Raw genomic sequence first — 17,975 nt, 5'->3', positions numbered from 1 at the left:
AAAAGGTTACTTGCAACAAGGCAATTAGTTTCATCGACACAGAAACGTAGGCATGATTCGGAGTCAGATCCATAGATGCGTTCGCACGTACGTCGTCAGCCCAGGACCTACTTCAACCCACCACGCGTCCCATCCAAACACGGTCACGTTATATGTACCTCGGCAATAACTGAGAAAACGTTGAGAGAAGGGGCTAATCTTACGATGCGGCTCAATGCATCTTCTAGAACCAGCATGAGTCGTGACAGACCCACCGGCTTTCGGGAGCCCCGTTCGTTTCGAAGCGAAGCTTATTTTGAGCCGCAACGCACGGGGCGTACGAGTGTTTGATTGGAAATCGGGGAGATGCGACCGTTGGGGTATTTGGATTGTCGGGTTGACCGTTGCTCAGGGAACTGCAGGTCTGTACAGTGGAGGTTGTGTATACGCAGCAGGCTGAGTTTGGGGTTTACGTATTCCGACAATATGTACAGCTGATGCAACATCGAATTCCGGATCGGAGTCGGTACAGTGCGTCTTGGTCCGAACCAGGGTGGAGCGGAGCGGATTCTGCTGAGGAATCAACCCGTTCCCGTGCGAAGTTGCGAGGATGAGATAAGATGAGTCTCGTATGCATACGCTCGCAACGAAGTTTCAGTCGCCTCTTGCACCTCGGCTACGGTGATGGAGTTAAGCAGCTATTCACCATGATTGCTCATCCTGTCCGGTACACGGTAGACAAGTAATCATCCTCATCTCCACACCAAGAACACGCGTAACCTCCTCTTTTGAAGAAAGTTGTGGAGTAGAGTGCCTGGATTGCACGTATGAGACCGATCCTCCGCTCAAGCAGCCTACCGTCCGCACTTTAACTAGAGGCGGCGGAACGAGCGAGAAATCTTACTTGCTAAGTATATCCCTGGAATGAATCCACAAGGTAACCTCGGCATCTCGGTACATTTTCACTTCGAGATCGTTGCAATAACCTTGCAAAGCCCTATGACGCTCTGTCCGCGATCTGCAACATGCATAGCGGCACCTTTTCCCATCTCCGTAACCCCTGTCAAATTCGGCGCCTACTGTCCGAGGGAGTATTTCAATTGGTTCCGCGCGTTAAGCTTTTCAGAGGCGTTGCTGTTTCAAGCATAGCGCAACGCTTCGGCCGAGCAAACTTAAGATTTTTGATCATGGTGTCATCGCCTCATGGGTCGCACGTTGCAAGCGGATTTGGGAGCGTTGCAAGTCGGGATTAGGGACGAATCCAGCTGGTTGGGCAGCCAGAACGTTTGTCGACCGATCTGTTTTGTCCTTGTCACGCATTGCTAGCGGGTTCTTTACCGCCGCATCGCATGACTTGTGCGCCGCCCACCGTGTGCCTGGGTTGTTTATATGTGGCGTGTCCCGCTGTGATCGTCTTGCTTTCTCCTCCGAGGTTAATTGTGTCGTCACTATTTCGTCTTTTCCCTTACTTTAGATACCCTTTAATTAATACTGGGCATCGTCCCTACCACCTTGCTCCTTATTCTTTCGACGGAAGATATCAATTATTACACAACGCCAAATCCGATACGATAACAACACTACGATGGAGAAGGACCAGGAGGTTGCCGCAAACTCTGCGGCAAACAGCAATAGCAGCCACATGGACGTCGAGTCTGGAAGAGATGGTATCTCTCATTGGAAGATGATCACAGACCAGGGTGTCGTTACCAAGGAGATTATCAACTACGACTACGAGGGTGCGGGAACTGAGGAAGATCCATATGTGGTGGAGTGGATCGACAACGACCCCAGGAACCCAATGACCTGGCCTAAGACGAAGAAGTGGATCATGGCCATTGCTGTCGCCAACTCGGTTCTCGTCGTATCGTTCTGTTCATCGGCTTTCTCTGGAGGTATGTTCTGCACAAATCAAAGTGCACATTGAATGACGTCTGACATGTTCTAGGTATCCAACAAATTATGGCTGAGTTCAGCGTCAGCCAAGAGGTTGTCACACTCGGTGTATCACTCTTCGTTCTCGGATTTGCTCTCGGACCGCTTCTATGGGCTCCCTTCTCAGAATTGTACGGTCGCCAGGTTGTCTTCGTTGGAACGTATACCGCTTTCATGGCTTTCAACGCTGGTGCTGCTGGTGCGCCCACAATCTACGGCCTGCTTATTCTCCGATTCTTCGCTGCCGCTTTCGGTTCCAGTCCTCTCACCAACGCTGGAGGTGTTATTGCCGATCTGTTCTCCGCAAACGAGCGTGGACTTGCCATGTCAATCTTCTCTGCGGCGCCATTCATGGGGCCCGTTCTTGGTCCGATCATTGGTGGATTCTTGGGTATGACTGAAGGTTGGAGATGGGTTAACGGTCTCATGGCTATCTGGGCCGGAGTGATTCTCGTTATCACCACCTGCCTCGTTCCCGAGACATACGCCCCGGTCCTGCTTAGGAAGCGTGCTGAGAAGCTCTCAAAGATTTCCGGAAAGGTTTACCGATCCCGTACTGATATCGACCAAGGCAAGGTTTCGCTCGGAGAGGCTTTCGCGACTGGTCTCAAGCGTCCCTGGATCCTGCTTTTCTGCGAGCCCATTGTCCTTTTGCTTTCGCTTTACCACGCCATCATCTACGGTATCCTTTACATGCTTTTCGGTGCTTTCCCAATCGTCTACCGTATTGGCCGTGGCTGGAACGAGGGTATTAGCGGTCTGCCTTTCGTCGCTGTCGCCATTGGAGTCTTGTTAGCTATCACATACGTCATTACTGTCGACAACAAGATGTACATGAGGAAGGTTCAAGAGTCCGGTCGCGGATTTGCTGCTCCTGAGGCACGTCTGCCTATGTGCATCATCGGTGGTATCGCACTTCCCATTGGTCTCTTCTGGTTTGCCTGGACCAACTCCCCGACTCTCCCATGGGCTGCCAGCGTCGTCGCCTCCATTCCATTCGGTTTCGGCATGGTTCTCATCTTCTTGTCCATCATGAACTATCTCATCGACTCGTACACGATTTTCGCTGCGTCCGTCTTGGCTGGTAACGGTATTATTCGTTCAGTCTTCGGTGCTGCTTTCCCTCTTTTCACCTCGCAAATGTACAGCCGCCTTGGTATTCACTGGGCTTCATCCGTCCCTGCTTTCCTAGCTGTCGCTTGTCTACCGCTCCCGTTCTTGTTCTACAAGTACGGTAAGACTATCCGCGAAAAGTGCAAGTACGCCGCACAATCGGAGGCCTTCATGGAGAAGATCCGCAACCAACATGCCGCGAAGGCAGCCCGACAGGCCGCCGGTACCGAATCAGAGGATACTTCGCGCGCCGCCACTCTTACTCCTCAAGAGGAAGTCGAAGAGGAGATGCACGAGGAAGAATCCGCGCCCAAGTTTGAGGAGATGAAGACTGAGAAGGAGACAGATGGCGAGGGTCTCAAGAAGGTTCAGACTGGGCGCTCGACAAGAAGTCGGAGAACTGTGAGGGATCTCGACTTTAACCCAAATCCGTTTGACATCGACCGCGTCAACACAAGAGAAAGCTTCGCAGGCAGACCGAGAGCCAACAGCCGAGCGAGTAGCAAGAAGTAAACATCTGTTTTTGTTGTAGCATTTTTACGGTCGAAAAGTTGTTAGATTTGACGCATGGCATCAGCATAGTATACCCCTCTCCTATTGTCGGTAGGCAATTTTAGTTCAATAATATCCATAACATGATAAGTTGCTTCTTGCTTGTGACGTACTTGACGCTCTAGCTGCTGTTAACAGTTAGGATGCTTCTGGATGATCTCCGTTGCATGGATCAACCTCGGCGATCGTCATAAGCCGCCGGCAACGCATACCGTATCAGAGACCCTTCCCATAGCATTGTTCTAGACACGTAACACGTTGCGCAATACTAAGTCTCATCGGTCCTTCCCCCGCGCGTCTCGTCAATCGCATCCGGCGATGGAGTGCGCCTGTATTCCTTCTTTAGCTCGTAGCTGCCGTCTGTGAGCGCGCATCAGCAATGCCACGTGTGCGCACTCGACATATCGCTCTCTGCGTCTCCATTGTTTGTTGGATCTATTACTTCCTTCCCAAGGACGAAGCCTTCCCGGTTCGTCATGGCGCGGATCACGGCTCTACCGCCGCGTTGGCGCACTACATGAACGATCCATCTCAAATCCCGCGCATCCTCGCAACACCGAGTAGCTTCGACTGGAGCTCCGTGAACTTCACCTACCCGCTTCCACTCGGCCCCAAGCTTCCTTCACCTTTCACCAAACGTCCTCGTATTCAACACAACTTCACACCCGACCCGAGCAATGTACATGCCATACAGGAGGAGAGGCGATTGGAGGTGAAGCGAGTGTTTGCAAAGAGCTGGGCAAGCTACAGGAGCAAGGCATGGATGAAGGATGCGCTGAAGCCGATAAGTGGACGATATGTCGACCAGTTCTCTGGATGGGCTGCGACATTGGTAGACTCACTCGACACACTTTGGATGCTAGGGATGCGGAACGAATTCTACGAAGCTGTTGAAGCTGTTGCGACCATTGATTTCGGTATGTCTACGGCACCGACAGTCAACACCTTCGAGACGTGTATACGCTACCTGGGCGGGCTTCTTGCTGCATATGACTTGAGTGGACATGAGGTGCTGAAGGCGAAAGCGATCGAGGTGGGCGACCTGCTATATGGCGCCTTCAACACGAAAAACGGCATGCCTGTTGACTTTATCAACTTCGAAAATGCGAAGCAGGGCACTGGGTTGATCGTCGAGAATCAAGTGGTTAGCGCAAGTCCGGGTACCATCACGCTAGAGTTCAGCAGGCTGAGCCAGATTGCGGGAAACGACAAGTACTATGCTGCTGTGTCGAGTCTGATGGATGTATTCGCGGAGAGTCAAACGAAGACGAAACTGCCAGGCATGTGGCCTATGATGGTGTCCATGCGCGCCAAAGACGTTGTTTCGGGTTATCAGTTCACGATAGGTGGGAATGCGGATTCCTTGTATGAGTACCTACCAAAGGCGCATGCCCTGCTTGGGTCTGCAGAGCTAAGCTCGAGCAAGTACGAGGCCATGTCACGCTCCTTCATGGATACGGCGATGAACAACTTATTCTTCGCACCTATGATACCAGGGAACGAGGACATTCTGATCTCAGGCAACGTCGATGTTCATGAGGACGGTCCCAGTCTTGACCCCGAAAGCGAGCATCTGTCATGCTTCATCGGTGGTCTTTTCGCGCTCGGTGGGCGGCTGTTCGACAACGCAGAATATCTCGAAACCGGAGCGAAGCTTGCTCGCGGGTGTGCATACGCCTACAAGTCTTTTCCCACTGGTATTATGCCAGAAAGGTATAACATGGTTCTATGCCCCGGCCCAGATCATCGTAAATCCTGCGCTTATGACGAAGAGCGCTATGCCGTAGAAGCAGCTGCACGACCGCAGCACAAATCTCACCTTCCTAAAGGTTTTACCACCGCTAAAGACCCTCGCTACATCCTTCGTCCCGAGGCCATTGAATCTGTCTTTATACTATGGCGCATCACGGGCGATCCCGTTTGGCGCGATACTGCATGGGATATGTTCGAGGCTGTAGCCAACGCAACGGACACAGAGCTTGCGAATGCTGCGATCATGGACGTTTCTGTCATCGGGTCAAAGAAAGAGGACTACATGGAGAGTTTCTGGATGGCAGAGACCCTGAAGTACTTTTACCTGTGCTTCGCCGACACGGGCTTGGTTAGCTTAGATGACTTTGTGTTGAATACTGAAGCGCATCCTTTTCGGTTATCCAAGGGGTAGGCGAAATGTATATAAACTTGCATCTGGTATTGAGAGGATTTGTTGCTGTCTCGGCCCCTCGAACAGGCTCGCAATACTTATGGTTGCAGTTGACGTGAAGAGCTTCAGGTGAGATTGCCAGTGCGTGAACTATCGCAACAAGACGCGAGCGGGACGTTAGAGTAGGCGAGAAAAACAAAGACATTGCATCGCTAAATTCAAGCTGAATACATACAACACTCATCGTGCACAACACCGCCAAATCCCCCTACCCACGTTACGTCCTCAGTGTTCTCGACGCCCATAGAACACATGCCGTAACTCCGCTGCCCCACTCTTCCCATCAGCTTAAGCATGTGCAAGCATGTGGCGTCACTCGCTATGATTGGTGTTCCTGAGACCCATTGTTTCTAAACCAGGACTCTGAAGTTTAGCGTGGGTTGCGCGCCCCCCTTGATCTTCCCCTTCAAACCCCAGGCACCAAGGCCTTTCTTTTCCTCTTCTTTACTACACTATCCAATCTCCGCGACTCTACGTCACAGTCATTCCTTTGCTTCTATTGGAAGTAGTTCATACACTCATTCTTTTTGCATAATTGGCTATTTGGCCTCGTCAGCTCTATCTTTGGACAGCTTTGTACCATATTGAAGCTCTCTTTCCCGCATCGATCCGTCATTACCAACACCACCGTATATTCTCCTCGAAGCATTACTTTAAGCGAAGATGCGTTTCTCCATTGTTGCTGCTGCACTTGCAGCTGCTCCCGCCGTCGTCTCGGCTGCTGAGAAGGGCAAGATGGGATTCGCCCTCGGAACGAAGATGGGAAGCGGAGCATGCAAGACCCAGCAGGATTACTCCGACGACTTCAAGATGATCAAGTCGAACTCTGGCTCAACCATTGTTCGTGGTTACGCTGCCTCGGACTGCGACATGGCTAAGAACGCCCTCCCGGCTGCCAAGTCAGCCGGCTTCAAGGTTGTTCTGGGTATCTGGTAAGCTTCATGCTCTTACGAACGACGATTCAGAACCAAGTTTGCTAACACATGATACCACAGGCCCGATGTCGAGGAATCCTTCCAGAAGGACCTCAAGGCCATTACCGACGTTGCCCAGCAATACACCGATACCATCTACGCCGTAACCGTCGGCTCTGAGACCCTCTACCGTGGAAACTTTACTGGTGAAGAGCTCGCCGGCAAGATCAAGACTGTCAAGGACAAGCTGCCCTCTGGCATCAAGGTCGGAACTGCAGACTCATGGAACAAGTTTGCCGACGGAACTGGTGATGCCATCATTGGCACTGCCGACATCATCATGGTTAACGCCTTTGCTTTCTGGCAGGGTGCCAGCCGTGAGAACGCTACGTACGTGCAATCCTTCAGTCAAGCACACCTTGAAGGATAAACACAGACTAACACTCTTGCAGTCACGTCTACCTTGACGACATGTACCAAGCCACCGCCCACATTGAGAAGGTCGCTGGAGGCCGCTCCAAGGCCCCTGAGATCTGGAACGGCGAGACCGGCTGGCCCACGGCTGTTGGCACCGACTACGACGCTGCGAAGGGTGGACTGGACAACGCTAAGCACTTCTACCAGCACGGTTTCTGCTCGCTGCTCGACTGGGGTTTCAACGGCTTCTACTTTGAGGCTTTCGACGAGCCCTGGAAGCCAGCTTCCATTGGTGACAATGGAAAGGCTGCTGACGAGACTGCCTGGGGTGCCATGACTGCGGACCGCCAGAAGAAGTTCGATCTTATGTGCTAGATTTAGACTAGGTGGAGACTGATCTTAAGGCCTGAGGATGAGTTGAACATAGACGGCGGGAGACAAGTCGTTGATATAGCTTGATCATTGCATACAAACAAATTTAGAGTATAGACGCATCGCTCCTACATATGGAAAGGTTACGGCCAGTTCTTTTTTGAATAACTTGTTACTTGATCAGATGTATCCACCACGACTCTTATTCTTCGTAAGTGATTTTCATGCCAGTTACTAGACAGAACAAAAATAATTGTCGCTTACAACTGAGGAGTAGAGGCGAGATCCGAGCACGGGACATGTCCGCTTCTTGTCGATAACAATGTATCGTTCCCACCCTAGAGCACTATCCTTCACCCACGCGAGCGCAAAAAGAAATTGCTCTCCGAAGAGAGCCACGGTTGATTCAGCCGAGGTTTGAACTCGGGACCTTCAGTGTTAGAAACAACTGTCGTTGTTAGACTGACGTGATAACCAACTACACCACCGAACCGTTTTTGATGGAGAGACTATATTTAGCAAAATATATGATGTGAGAAGTTTTCATCTCTTGACGAGATGAAATATTTCTAGTATGCCCAGTTCAAAGTATGAGATATCGTGAGGTAAAGGTACCCACAAAGTAAGGTAAGGTGCAAACGCGAAAGGAAAATTTTCGCCCCACCTGAACCCACATCTCGACAACGACCTACACTACAACTCTCTCATAAGTCGGCTGCTCAATTTCAGTCTGGGGTGTTGACGCCGCAGAACTTGGTGTTGATCCCCCAGAAAACAGGCTTGAGCTTCTTGACCCAACCGGTGACAGCGCGTACAAAGATTCGTAATCCGGAGCAAACTCTCGCGACGGCTCTCTTGGCGTGTACTGCGGAAGTGGCTCAAAGTCTTCGCCGTCTTCTAGTTGCAATGATAGCGAGCGGTCGCGGGGTATGCGAGGTAGAATCTCCAGTGCCGTGTTGGAACGGATGGTGAAGTGTTGATCATTGTATTTGATACCGATGGATATACCAAGAACGTACCGTCGGGTGATCGAATATGTTTTGAAGGTCGGAACACACTCCGTGTCATCGATGAGACGAAAGTTGGACGTCAGAGTTGTCGTTTTGTTGAATGGAATTGGTCTATTCATGCTGGTCCGCGATATGCAGGTGATGTGCTTCGACACAACGTCCTCGGGATCCATTATGGTGTGTCCGCACATCGTTGTAGAGTACGTCGAGATGGTGACTGTCAAGGAGTCGATGGTGCATTCCCGTTCAGCATGATTGGCGGGATCTCGTGCGTTCAGCAGGCTGAGCGACAACGGCATGTGCTGTCCAGGGGCAACCTTCTCGGGATGAAACAACGTGGGAATGATCCGAGGTGTCGAATTCATAGAGACACCGGAGAATACTTTCTTGACCCGCGATTCTTCTTTCTCTTTACGTGGCTTCCATGCTTGAGTGTAGAGTACAGAAGATGTAGCTTTCGCTCGTTGTGGCACGTCGACTTCCGATCTTGGATGATATCGCAGTGTGTATTTGCACCTCTTGGTATCCATCGAGCCACTGATGATAAGTCTGGCTTGGACAAAATATGATATCTGAGCTGCGCCACCTGGAACACTGGTCTTGAGGTGGAACGAGGGTGGAAGTGGGTGTGGCTCTCGAAGATAGTTACAGCCATGTGCCATCCGCTTGTAATGTGGTTCGGTAGACTCTGGAAAGACAAACTCAAAGTCCCATGAGTACTTCCTCGGCCCAAGAGTGCGGCAAGAAACTAGCTCTTTCTCGCGGTTAAACAGTCGAATCTTCTCTTCGTAGTCGTGTCTTTGCGCAGGAGGGTCGGTTTTGGTATTCACATGTAAAGGCCGGGACGTTTTGGTGACACAACTGCCAGCAAAGACAACTTTCAGCGACTCAATTTCTGCCTCCTCTTCTATTGCCAGTGAGATCTTTCCAGTAACCTTGTCTCCCCTTCGATACACCCTATTGCTATCGCCGTCAACAACAATTCTCAAGGCTGGCACCGTCATTTTTGGTGAGAAGAAGAGGGACGATCAGCAATGCAGGGACCTTGCAAGGCTTAAGAGCGTGTGAATAGGTAACGATGATTCGCGGAGGTTCCAGGCACGCGGTTATCGGTGCAGACCAGACTAGGAGAACGTTTGCCGGGGTAAGAGTTATGCCAAGGATGAGAGGATTTGCTGGGCATGCAACTGAGATATGGATAACGGAAGGTGAAAGGACGAATCCGCTTTAGAAGGGAGGCTGAGTGCATTTGGATATTGGGCATATATGTTGCTTACCGTTGGCTTTGCGCGCGCCTTGCCAATTCGAACGTCATCTTGCTGCCAAGGGTCTACCATGAAGCAGTTGGGTTGAAGGCATGATGTCCTGTTAGTGTTGTGCTGTCAGGCCTTGTAAGGAAGGGATGTTCGTGGTAGGCGTAATCGTGCACCAAGCTACCTGTTTCATCCCTTTCCTGATCATGATCTTCCGTGAATTACCCAGCATGCGTCGCATAGTCTTTAGAGGCCCAACTGCCCAAAAGCTTTTTGTCGCCATTCTTCCGCAGAGTGCTGAACAGCGGGATGCAGCCAAGGAGACCACGACTTCTTGGCTGGTAGTCTGGATTCAGCCACACTGATACCCCAGATCCGCCCCGCTAGACTCTGTAGCAGAACCGTCGATATGGGATCAGAGGAATGTGTGTATCCACATATTCTCCGCGATGCAAGATCTGGAGCTGGAGTGATCTGTTAGCAACGCGTACTGCATTGAGCTGTTGTGAGTCATTAACGTGTCAAAAATTCAGGGCAACGAGTGAAATGGATAGCACGCGGGGTGTCCGCTGGAGGCGTGCCACATTCAGCAACGGCGCCCGGTTGGTGCTCGCTTCGAGACTGGATACGCTCAAAAGGTCCTTGGCCCTCCACAAGCCGACGATTGGCGGACCGACTTGCCAGAGCTGCTCGGGGACAACGAGAGTCCATGTGCCCACGTCTCGGAAAGCAGGTTTGTAGTCCGCTTCACCTCACAGCTTCACAAGGGCGGTGAATCAAGTATAAGACAGTCAGTGTCTGGTGGATGCGAAGTAGACGAGATGGAGCCAAATACGTTGACAGTGTCAAGTTGTTGTAGATGAAGATGCAGAGGAAGGATCGCTCTAGGTTCTAGTTCAGTGGGGTGCTTGGGCAGATTGCGCCAGGGCGGGCACGTGGCGAGATATCGATAAGGGTCGGTGCCATCCGAAAGCGCCTCTTTGCACTGATGCTTGCAATGGTCTTGAGAATCACAAGGTCGTGCCACAAGGAACACCGGACCTATCTTTGAAATGAGAAGTCAAATCGCATCTTAATACCAGAGGTGAGAACAGTCTGCTGTAAATTCACTGTCCTTTCAGACCTAATCCCTTAAAGGCGAACGGAAGGACAATTCCAACTGTGAGCCAGATGATATCTCTCGAAACGAACAGCGTCAGCATGTTCGAACTGTGACTTTCTCTCTTTACGTTTAGTAGTTGATAGCATGATGCTCCAAAGAGGATGTTTCCACACTTACTATATGTTGCGAAATTTGTATCTACGCTTCGCGAAAGTTCATTTCCAGCAGAGGCCTAACTTGTGCCAAAGTCTGAATTTACAGATTGCACAAGACAAAACATGCTAGCACAAACAACATATTCTCCGTTATGCGCAATGTGATAATAGTTGTAATATTCGTGACGTAGGACAATCTCCGTCTTTTGATTACCAAAATCGCGCCCAGACCTCAACGCGTGCTCACGCGTCGGGGTCCACTAAAACTATCTACGAGGCCATCACCCTTACGCCCACCACTCCCTAGTGAACCCATCCCACAATCGCATCTTCTACTATTCAAACGACGCTGCTTCCATACTCAAACGCCCGTAACCACAACAAACTATGCCGCCGAGGAAGAGCAATGTATCCGCGGTGTCAAACGAAGAGAGTCCCGCACCGCCTAGATCAGTACCGAGAGAGGAGAGCTTGGGTGTCGAGGTTTGTCGCATTACTCGAAAGCGTATCGGACTACAATATGGCTAACAATGCGATTGCAGGACCTGAATCTGCCAAAGTCTATAGTCCAGCGCCTGGCCAAAGGTGTCCTGCCACCGAATACCCAAATACAAAAAGATGCGCTCCTTGCTATGAGCAAGAGCGCAACTGTGTTTGTCAATTACATCACATCAGCGTACGATCCCTACAAATATATCATACGCCAGACGTATGCGGATTACAACAAATAGACTTTCGCTAACAATTGTCCAGCGCCGCGGAAAAGGCACTCGCCAGCGGCAAGAAAACCGTCATGCCAAAAGATGTGTTCGATGCAATGACAGAGCTGGAATTCGCGTCCTTTCTCCCCCGCCTCGAGGCCGAAGTCACCAAATTCACGTCGATACAAGCCGATAAGCGGAATACGTACAGGAAGAAGGTGCGCGAAGAGAAGAAAGCCACAAATGGTACCACCGAGGTTGCTACTTCAACTCCTGCGAAGTCGGCGGAAGGTGGTGACGTGACAATGGAGGGTGCGGATGATGGTGGTGAGAGGGCGGCGAAGAGGGCCAGACGGGAGAGTGGAGATGCGGGTGAGGGAGATGTCACTGAAGAGGAGGTGGATGAGACACAAGACGTGGAGGACGAGGAAGTCGAGGATGACGAAATTGAGGAGGAGGTTGTTGGAGAGGAATTGACAGAAGATCCGCTTGAGGAGAAGGAGGCCAACAAGGACGACGACGATGACGACGACGGGAATGAGAGCGACTGAGAAGTCAGAAGTGTCTTGTATGGCTGGGAAGATATCACTGCATGGGACGGCGTTCAGGATGGGTGGGGTCTGAAGCATTGGTTCAGAGCAGATCAGTCAGGAATCTGAATTGAATGTGCTGTTTCACGAGACACTATGCTGGAGCTACCTAAGCCCATAGGTTGTCTCAATGTATGAAATCATTGCATTACACGTCTCTGTGAGACTTATAGTGTCGGATTGCCTGGACGTCGCGCGCATCTTGCAACCATGGTACCATATGCGTTATGCAACACCTGTCGTGGTTGTAGTCCTTTACGTGGGTGCTTCTGTGCTCCTCAAGAGCATGTTTGTATGCCACCTTCAGCGCTTCGTCTTTGGGGGTATGCTGGAATCGAGCGGATCACCGTAACGCACTTTCCACTCGTTAGCAGACTTGTTGGCAGCCGAATAGAATATACTCACATCTAACCATGTTGCTCTTGTCGACAATGTTGTCCAGTGCCCTAGCCTCTTCCTCGCGCGCCCTAGTGTTCTTCCACTCAAAGCCCGGCTGGTCCTCCTGCTTGCTCCACTGGTAACCCGTCTCAGCATCCTGGTGGGTACCGCTTCCACCCGTGCCGTTGCTCGTAGCTGCTTGCGTCATGCCGGTAGACAGTGGACGCTTTCCGTTTGAGTTGACGCCGAGGGTCTCGCGGGTTGTAGGTTGTGAGTTTGGTGGTGAGATTTCGTTTACGCCTGCGAGATTGGAGTTGTGGGGTGTGGCTGGGTTGTTTGGGAGAGCTTCGTCAGGGAACATCTCATCGTCCGAGGCAGCATTAGTGGGGGACGATTGCATGGTGGAGTCGCCGTCGCGGTCTGAGAAGGGCGTCAGGTAAGTGCGCTGTCGTTTGGAGGCCATGGCAGGTGGTTGGCACGGGAACGTGACTTACCCGACATGTTTGCGAGCTTTACGGGGGTATTCGCGGCGTGATAGCGGCAGGAAATGCGTTTGCGACGCGGGTTGTTGCTCGCTGTAGAAGGCAACAGTGAATGACATAGGCGTGGAGCTAATCGCGGCCCGCCGCAGGGGTCAAGGTGGGGACCCTTCGAAATATTGGCGACATCATACCTGTGGGCCACAACTCTTTCACGCGACTTGACCTTTTGGACGAAACCCCTCTTTACAGTCGACCGAAAAAACACTTGCCCAATATGCCGCCCAAGAACACACTCGCCGACGCCTGGGACGACGATTGGGAATCGCTCGCTGATGTACATGTGCCCCTCTCTCCTGAAAGCAACCGCTTATACCTTGTAGAAAGAGGACGAGAAGCCTGCAGAAGAGCAGCCAAAGCCGAAACTCACAAAAGCCCAGCTCAAGGCTCAGCATGCTGAACTCAACAAGCAGCTCTGGCAGGCCGCGTAGGTTGCCAATCTCTAGTCGCAGACACGACGTCTAACTAGCTTGAACAGCGAGAACCCAGAGCCTCAATGGTACCCTGAAGTCCGTCCTGCTCCTGTAGCAGCAACTTTCAAACCAAAAGTCACGATGCTTGCACGCAAGCCCACCCCTCAAGTCCTCTCACGCAATATGGCTGGTATGAGCCTTGATGACGATGACAGCGAAGAAGAGCGACGGAAGAAGGCAGCAGCAGACTTCGAAGAGCGCAAAGCACGTGCGCAGAAAGAGCGGGCGGAGAAGGAGCGCAAGTACGCAGAAGCACGAGAGCGCATCTTTGGCTCACCAGCTGCTTCCGCCGCAGAGGACTCGCGCAGCAACTCTCCCAACAAGGCTACACGAGGCAAGGGACGCGGACGTGGTGGAAGGGATAGTCAACCTAGGTCGAGCAACGAGCAATCCCCAGCACGAACGGCAGCTCCTGCGCGCCAACTCTTCGACCCTACATACACCCCAAAGCCCGGCTCCGTATTTATACAGAAGAAGGAATCCGGAATCAGTCGCCCATCTACGCCAAACACACAAGAGAAGCCTGTTCGTCAACCCCAAGGACCTGCAAGAGGTGGCGGGCGCGGCTTTGCACCAAGGGGAGGCTACGGTGCTCAGGCAGGTCCGTCAACATGAGCTTCCCGAGGTTCCTGTCATACCGACAGACCTTCTACGCGCCAATCTCTTCGAGCGTGTATGGTATTCTGGACCTGTACTGGCAAGCAATGGGACTACCTACGAATGGGTGACAGCGCCACTACTACCTAGGCCCCCCTCCTGAGAATCATTAAGATGATCACTGAGCTGGGAGCAACTCCGGAAAAGAACAAGCGGTCAACGCAACGGCGGTATTTTGAAGCCCTCGGTATCATTTACAGCATTGGATCGTCGTCCAGCTATATCTCACCAGAGGACTCACTTCTATCCACACTATAGATATGCAGTCACACAAAGACGCCGCACGCCCATATGTGTGATGGATACGAAAGTCGAGAGCAGGGAGATCAATGTCAATGACCTCGTGGAAGAGGACTAAGCGGCAGGTGACAATGCGGGCGCAGAGAATCAAGATATCGAACGACGCACCAAGAGGCATTGAACTGCGGAACAGCTACGCATGGCAGCTGAAGAACGAAATTGATGGAGAGAGACGGTCAGCAGCAACATATGTGTTACCTTGCCGACATGAAGGAAGAAGCATAGTTCTTGAAACTAGACACATTTGTACGTTGTCATGAACAGAAAGCGAATTTAACAACCTAGTATAGTGTCAGGGCTATCACAAGTAACATATTATCGAGATTTGTACTGTCGAATGCCTGCATCCATGTCGCATGTCTCTGGTCGTTTAAGACTCTTGTCATGTTTCAATCTGTAAGGATGGTGATTGGAATCACTGTTGTTGTGCATGTAGAGTAGTATTCAGTTAGCTGGAGGCACGGTTAAAACAATTCAGATAACCACTGACGGTACACAATGCGACTTTGAGGTCTGCCAGAGGCATATGGGGGCAGTATCCTGAGGTCATACAGACAACAGGCTTTGACGTTTCAGCCGAGTTGGACCCGTCTGTCCAGAGACTTTGCATAGAGTTGAATAGGGGGTTTCTACTTGAAGAGATGTACACATTTCTCTGTAGGGGCTCCAGGGACATTTCATACTCCGAAGACTTACGTGCCCTCCAACATAGCTGGATATTGATATAGGATTGAGAAATTCGGTACTGTTATTTTGTCCAATATACAAAACATGGTACACAATCAAGACTTGCGCGCATCTAGTATTGTAATGAGAAGATACCATGAAGGTTTGATACCTTTTACAAGAGTCGTTGCCAAAGACTGTTGTATAACGGCGTCCAATGGAAAAGAAATCGTGAGTAGGACATGTTGCAAGGATGAATGAACAGTTCAAACTATAGTAAGCACCTCGACTGGCGCGTCATTGTTCTTGACATCTTCCCAAGGAAACACATTGGCGCAGCTTACGATGCGATAATGACCATCTCCTGTCTCACGGACGACCCATACCCCTTCCACACCTCCGAGTACGCACACCCAGTCACCAGGTTGCACACCATCCTGACTTATACCAACGATATCTTCGGGTGTCATGAACAGATTCTTGATGTTCGAATCTCGAAGCATGTTGAGATAGGCATAGCTCGCGTCTCTTCGCCATGACTGGGGGTCCTGAATATCATCAGGAGGAGTTACGAGACCTCGAAAGGCCTGGTATGACATGTACAAGTCTTTGAACATCTCTTTGTTATCTCTAAACGTGTATCGAGCATATGACAAACTAACCGACAAGTCGAAAAGTGCTTTGTCAACCTCTTCAGGGCGCCATCGATTTTTGCGGCCAAGAGCTCCTTGAACCATATTTAAGAAAGACATAACCTCTTCTTCCTCTTTTGGGCTGATGGAAGCTGACTTTGACAGATTGGAACCAAGAGCGCCTTGCTGAAGCTGCAAGCCTTTCTCGACACAACTGATCCGAGCATTACGTTGAGCAGAGATTTTTAGAGCTTTACCACCCCTTTCAACCTCACAGATCTCGGCGATATCATATTCGAGTACCAAACGGGTTTCAAGGATGCCATATATGTGTGTCTCGGACCAATCCGGAACCCATGACGGGAGGTTTCTGTAAGTTGAAGAGGGACGTAAAACATCGAAATAGTCGAAACTTCCAGCGCGTATAGAAGCTTCAGCAAGTTCCGTATATACCTCCTCAACTGACTTCGTGTAATCAACGTGAAGTCCACACGCTTCAATGTCGCTGATCCGCCCAAATGAACTATAAACAAAGTCTCTTGGATCCGAAGACTCCAGTTCACTACCAACCCCGAAGGAGAAGCTGGCCTCATCATTGCCGAGAAATTCGCGGAAAGGAAGGGGTTTCGAATGCTCAAATCGAAGGATGTTTGAATGGTACCCGTGGCCTCTCCAGAACATCGATGATATCCAATATTTCCCGAAGGAATCGAGTAGCTTTCTTCGGTTGATATCGCGCTGACCGCAGACGAATATAACTTGTTCGTTCAGAGCTACCTCTTGCCCGACCCACACACGCTTGAACCACGGGCGAGCAAGAAGAGCTTTGATTGATGCAAAGGGTAAAGTCGCAAATCGCTCGCTGTGAAGATCCGTCCACAGTTTGAATGATGGAAGGTCATAGTCTTCACAATATTTCTCTAACTCTTCTAGCGCTAAATCACTGTCGTCTGCTACAGGACCAATCCATGCAATAACCATAACGGCAGATGCAAAGACATCACCCATTCTCTGGACTTGTACGCTCTTCTCGTTCGAGTTGCTCTGGTCGATACAGATAGCGTCTATCCAGAATGTGATGGTCTTGTCCTCTTCTTGCAGATGCTCCAAAGCCACAGCAAGGTTCTCAGTAGCATGAAAGACCTTGTCGCCAACTATTATGGGACGACGAATCTGAGCATCACCCCAAGTGTACGACAAGCCGGCATAAGAGGGTCTTTGCTCGTTAGCATCGGAGAGAAGCTCGCAGCGAACCACTGTTTGTCCGTCGATATCGATGTTGTGCGTTCTTGGAAGTAGGTACAGATACCGGAGTTCTGTACTGGGGTCTTGAAGTGGTTGGTGTTTGAACACTTCAAGATTGCGGATGTCAAGAAGCTTTGACTCGTTGGTATCGGTGAAACGATCCGTCAATGCTGACTTGTAAGCGTCGCTTTGGGAGCGACACGACATTGCGACTGATCACATGCCGAAAGGTGCCAGAAAGGGCAGAAGGAGAGCAAACGAGGAGTTGCAGTGCGTATTGCGCAGGTTTCTGGTAAAATGATAACTTGAACTCTCAGCCTTGGAGGTATTCTGAGGTTGCCCCGCCCTCACGTGAGAGTCCTCAATGTGGCTTAATGCCAACGGAACAGGCGCTACTCAGCATAACAACAGTGACAAAGGAGCTCCTTCCAGAAGTTTTAGTTCGACTTGAAGAAACAAGAGACAGTTCATCCACTGGAACCAGAGACGATGTTGCAGTTGCTGGAAATCTTTGCGAATATCCAGCATAGCACATGTACATGCCGCCTGCTAAGCTCATGGTGGTCTAAGCATACTAAAGGACTCAAAGAGTAACGAAAGCCTGAGGATTGACCTGATCTTACGTTGATAAGATGCGAGAGAGCTGTCCTACCAAGAAAGTTGCACTACTACGGCTGTATGGCGGTCTTGGGAGAAGGAGACCTGCGGAACTTTCCCAATCGCCAAAAAGCCTTTAACGAGTTACCATAAATGAGGCGTAATCAATATACAAGATGCGGATCCGAAAGG

The 17,975-nt window shown here is 50.7% G+C and overlaps 8 protein-coding genes across 8 annotated transcripts; 5 read left to right on the top strand and 3 right to left on the bottom strand.

The window, feature by feature from the left end:
• Positions 1 to 1,564: 1,564 nt before the first annotated feature.
• On the top strand, positions 1,565 to 3,540 carry AA0111_g6320 (putative MFS-type transporter; the record flags this gene model as incomplete). The annotated part of the gene is made up of 2 exons (XM_028652530.1): positions 1,565 to 1,874; positions 1,928 to 3,540. 2 exons carry the CDS (start codon positions 1,565 to 1,567, stop codon positions 3,538 to 3,540), a joined length of 1,923 nt encoding a protein of 640 aa, XP_028506136.1.
• A 418-nt stretch (positions 3,541 to 3,958) lies between these two features.
• Positions 3,959 to 5,743, top strand: AA0111_g6319 (hypothetical protein; the record flags this gene model as incomplete). Its single annotated transcript, XM_028652528.1, has 1 exon — positions 3,959 to 5,743. The coding sequence occupies one exon, from the start codon at positions 3,959 to 3,961 to the stop codon at positions 5,741 to 5,743; it is 1,785 nt and encodes a 594-aa protein (XP_028505994.1).
• Positions 5,744 to 6,445: 702 nt separating this feature from the next.
• On the top strand, positions 6,446 to 7,488 carry AA0111_g6318 (Glucan 1,3-beta-glucosidase; the record flags this gene model as incomplete). Its single annotated transcript, XM_028652527.1, has 3 exons — positions 6,446 to 6,714; positions 6,778 to 7,086; positions 7,149 to 7,488. The coding sequence occupies 3 exons, from the start codon at positions 6,446 to 6,448 to the stop codon at positions 7,486 to 7,488; spliced, it is 918 nt and encodes a 305-aa protein (XP_028505993.1).
• A 685-nt stretch (positions 7,489 to 8,173) lies between these two features.
• AA0111_g6317 (hypothetical protein) lies at positions 8,174 to 9,499 on the bottom strand (the record flags this gene model as incomplete). The annotated part of the gene is made up of 1 exon (XM_028652526.1): positions 8,174 to 9,499. The coding sequence occupies one exon, from the start codon at positions 9,497 to 9,499 to the stop codon at positions 8,174 to 8,176; it is 1,326 nt and encodes a 441-aa protein (XP_028506002.1).
• A 1,893-nt stretch (positions 9,500 to 11,392) lies between these two features.
• Positions 11,393 to 12,257, top strand: AA0111_g6316 (hypothetical protein; the record flags this gene model as incomplete). The annotated part of the gene is made up of 3 exons (XM_028652525.1): positions 11,393 to 11,488; positions 11,548 to 11,714; positions 11,759 to 12,257. 3 exons carry the CDS (start codon positions 11,393 to 11,395, stop codon positions 12,255 to 12,257), a joined length of 762 nt encoding a protein of 253 aa, XP_028506001.1.
• A 342-nt stretch (positions 12,258 to 12,599) lies between these two features.
• AA0111_g6315 (hypothetical protein) lies at positions 12,600 to 13,175 on the bottom strand (the record flags this gene model as incomplete). The annotated part of the gene is made up of 3 exons (XM_028652524.1): positions 12,600 to 12,652; positions 12,702 to 13,094; positions 13,169 to 13,175. The coding sequence occupies 3 exons, from the start codon at positions 13,173 to 13,175 to the stop codon at positions 12,600 to 12,602; spliced, it is 453 nt and encodes a 150-aa protein (XP_028506000.1).
• A 255-nt stretch (positions 13,176 to 13,430) lies between these two features.
• Positions 13,431 to 14,301, top strand: AA0111_g6314 (hypothetical protein; the record flags this gene model as incomplete). The annotated part of the gene is made up of 3 exons (XM_028652523.1): positions 13,431 to 13,490; positions 13,537 to 13,640; positions 13,692 to 14,301. The coding sequence occupies 3 exons, from the start codon at positions 13,431 to 13,433 to the stop codon at positions 14,299 to 14,301; spliced, it is 774 nt and encodes a 257-aa protein (XP_028505999.1).
• A 1,274-nt stretch (positions 14,302 to 15,575) lies between these two features.
• AA0111_g6313 (hypothetical protein) lies at positions 15,576 to 17,393 on the bottom strand (the record flags this gene model as incomplete). Its single annotated transcript, XM_028652522.1, has 1 exon — positions 15,576 to 17,393. One exon carries the CDS (start codon positions 17,391 to 17,393, stop codon positions 15,576 to 15,578), a length of 1,818 nt encoding a protein of 605 aa, XP_028505998.1.
• Between the last annotated feature and the right edge of the window lie 582 nt (positions 17,394 to 17,975).

Source organism: Alternaria arborescens, assembly GCF_004154835.1.
Source record: "Alternaria arborescens strain FERA 675 chromosome Unknown contig_13, whole genome shotgun sequence".
Classification (NCBI taxonomy): domain Eukaryota; kingdom Fungi; phylum Ascomycota; class Dothideomycetes; order Pleosporales; family Pleosporaceae; genus Alternaria; species Alternaria arborescens.
This window is presented reverse-complemented; position numbering and strand designations above follow the sequence as displayed.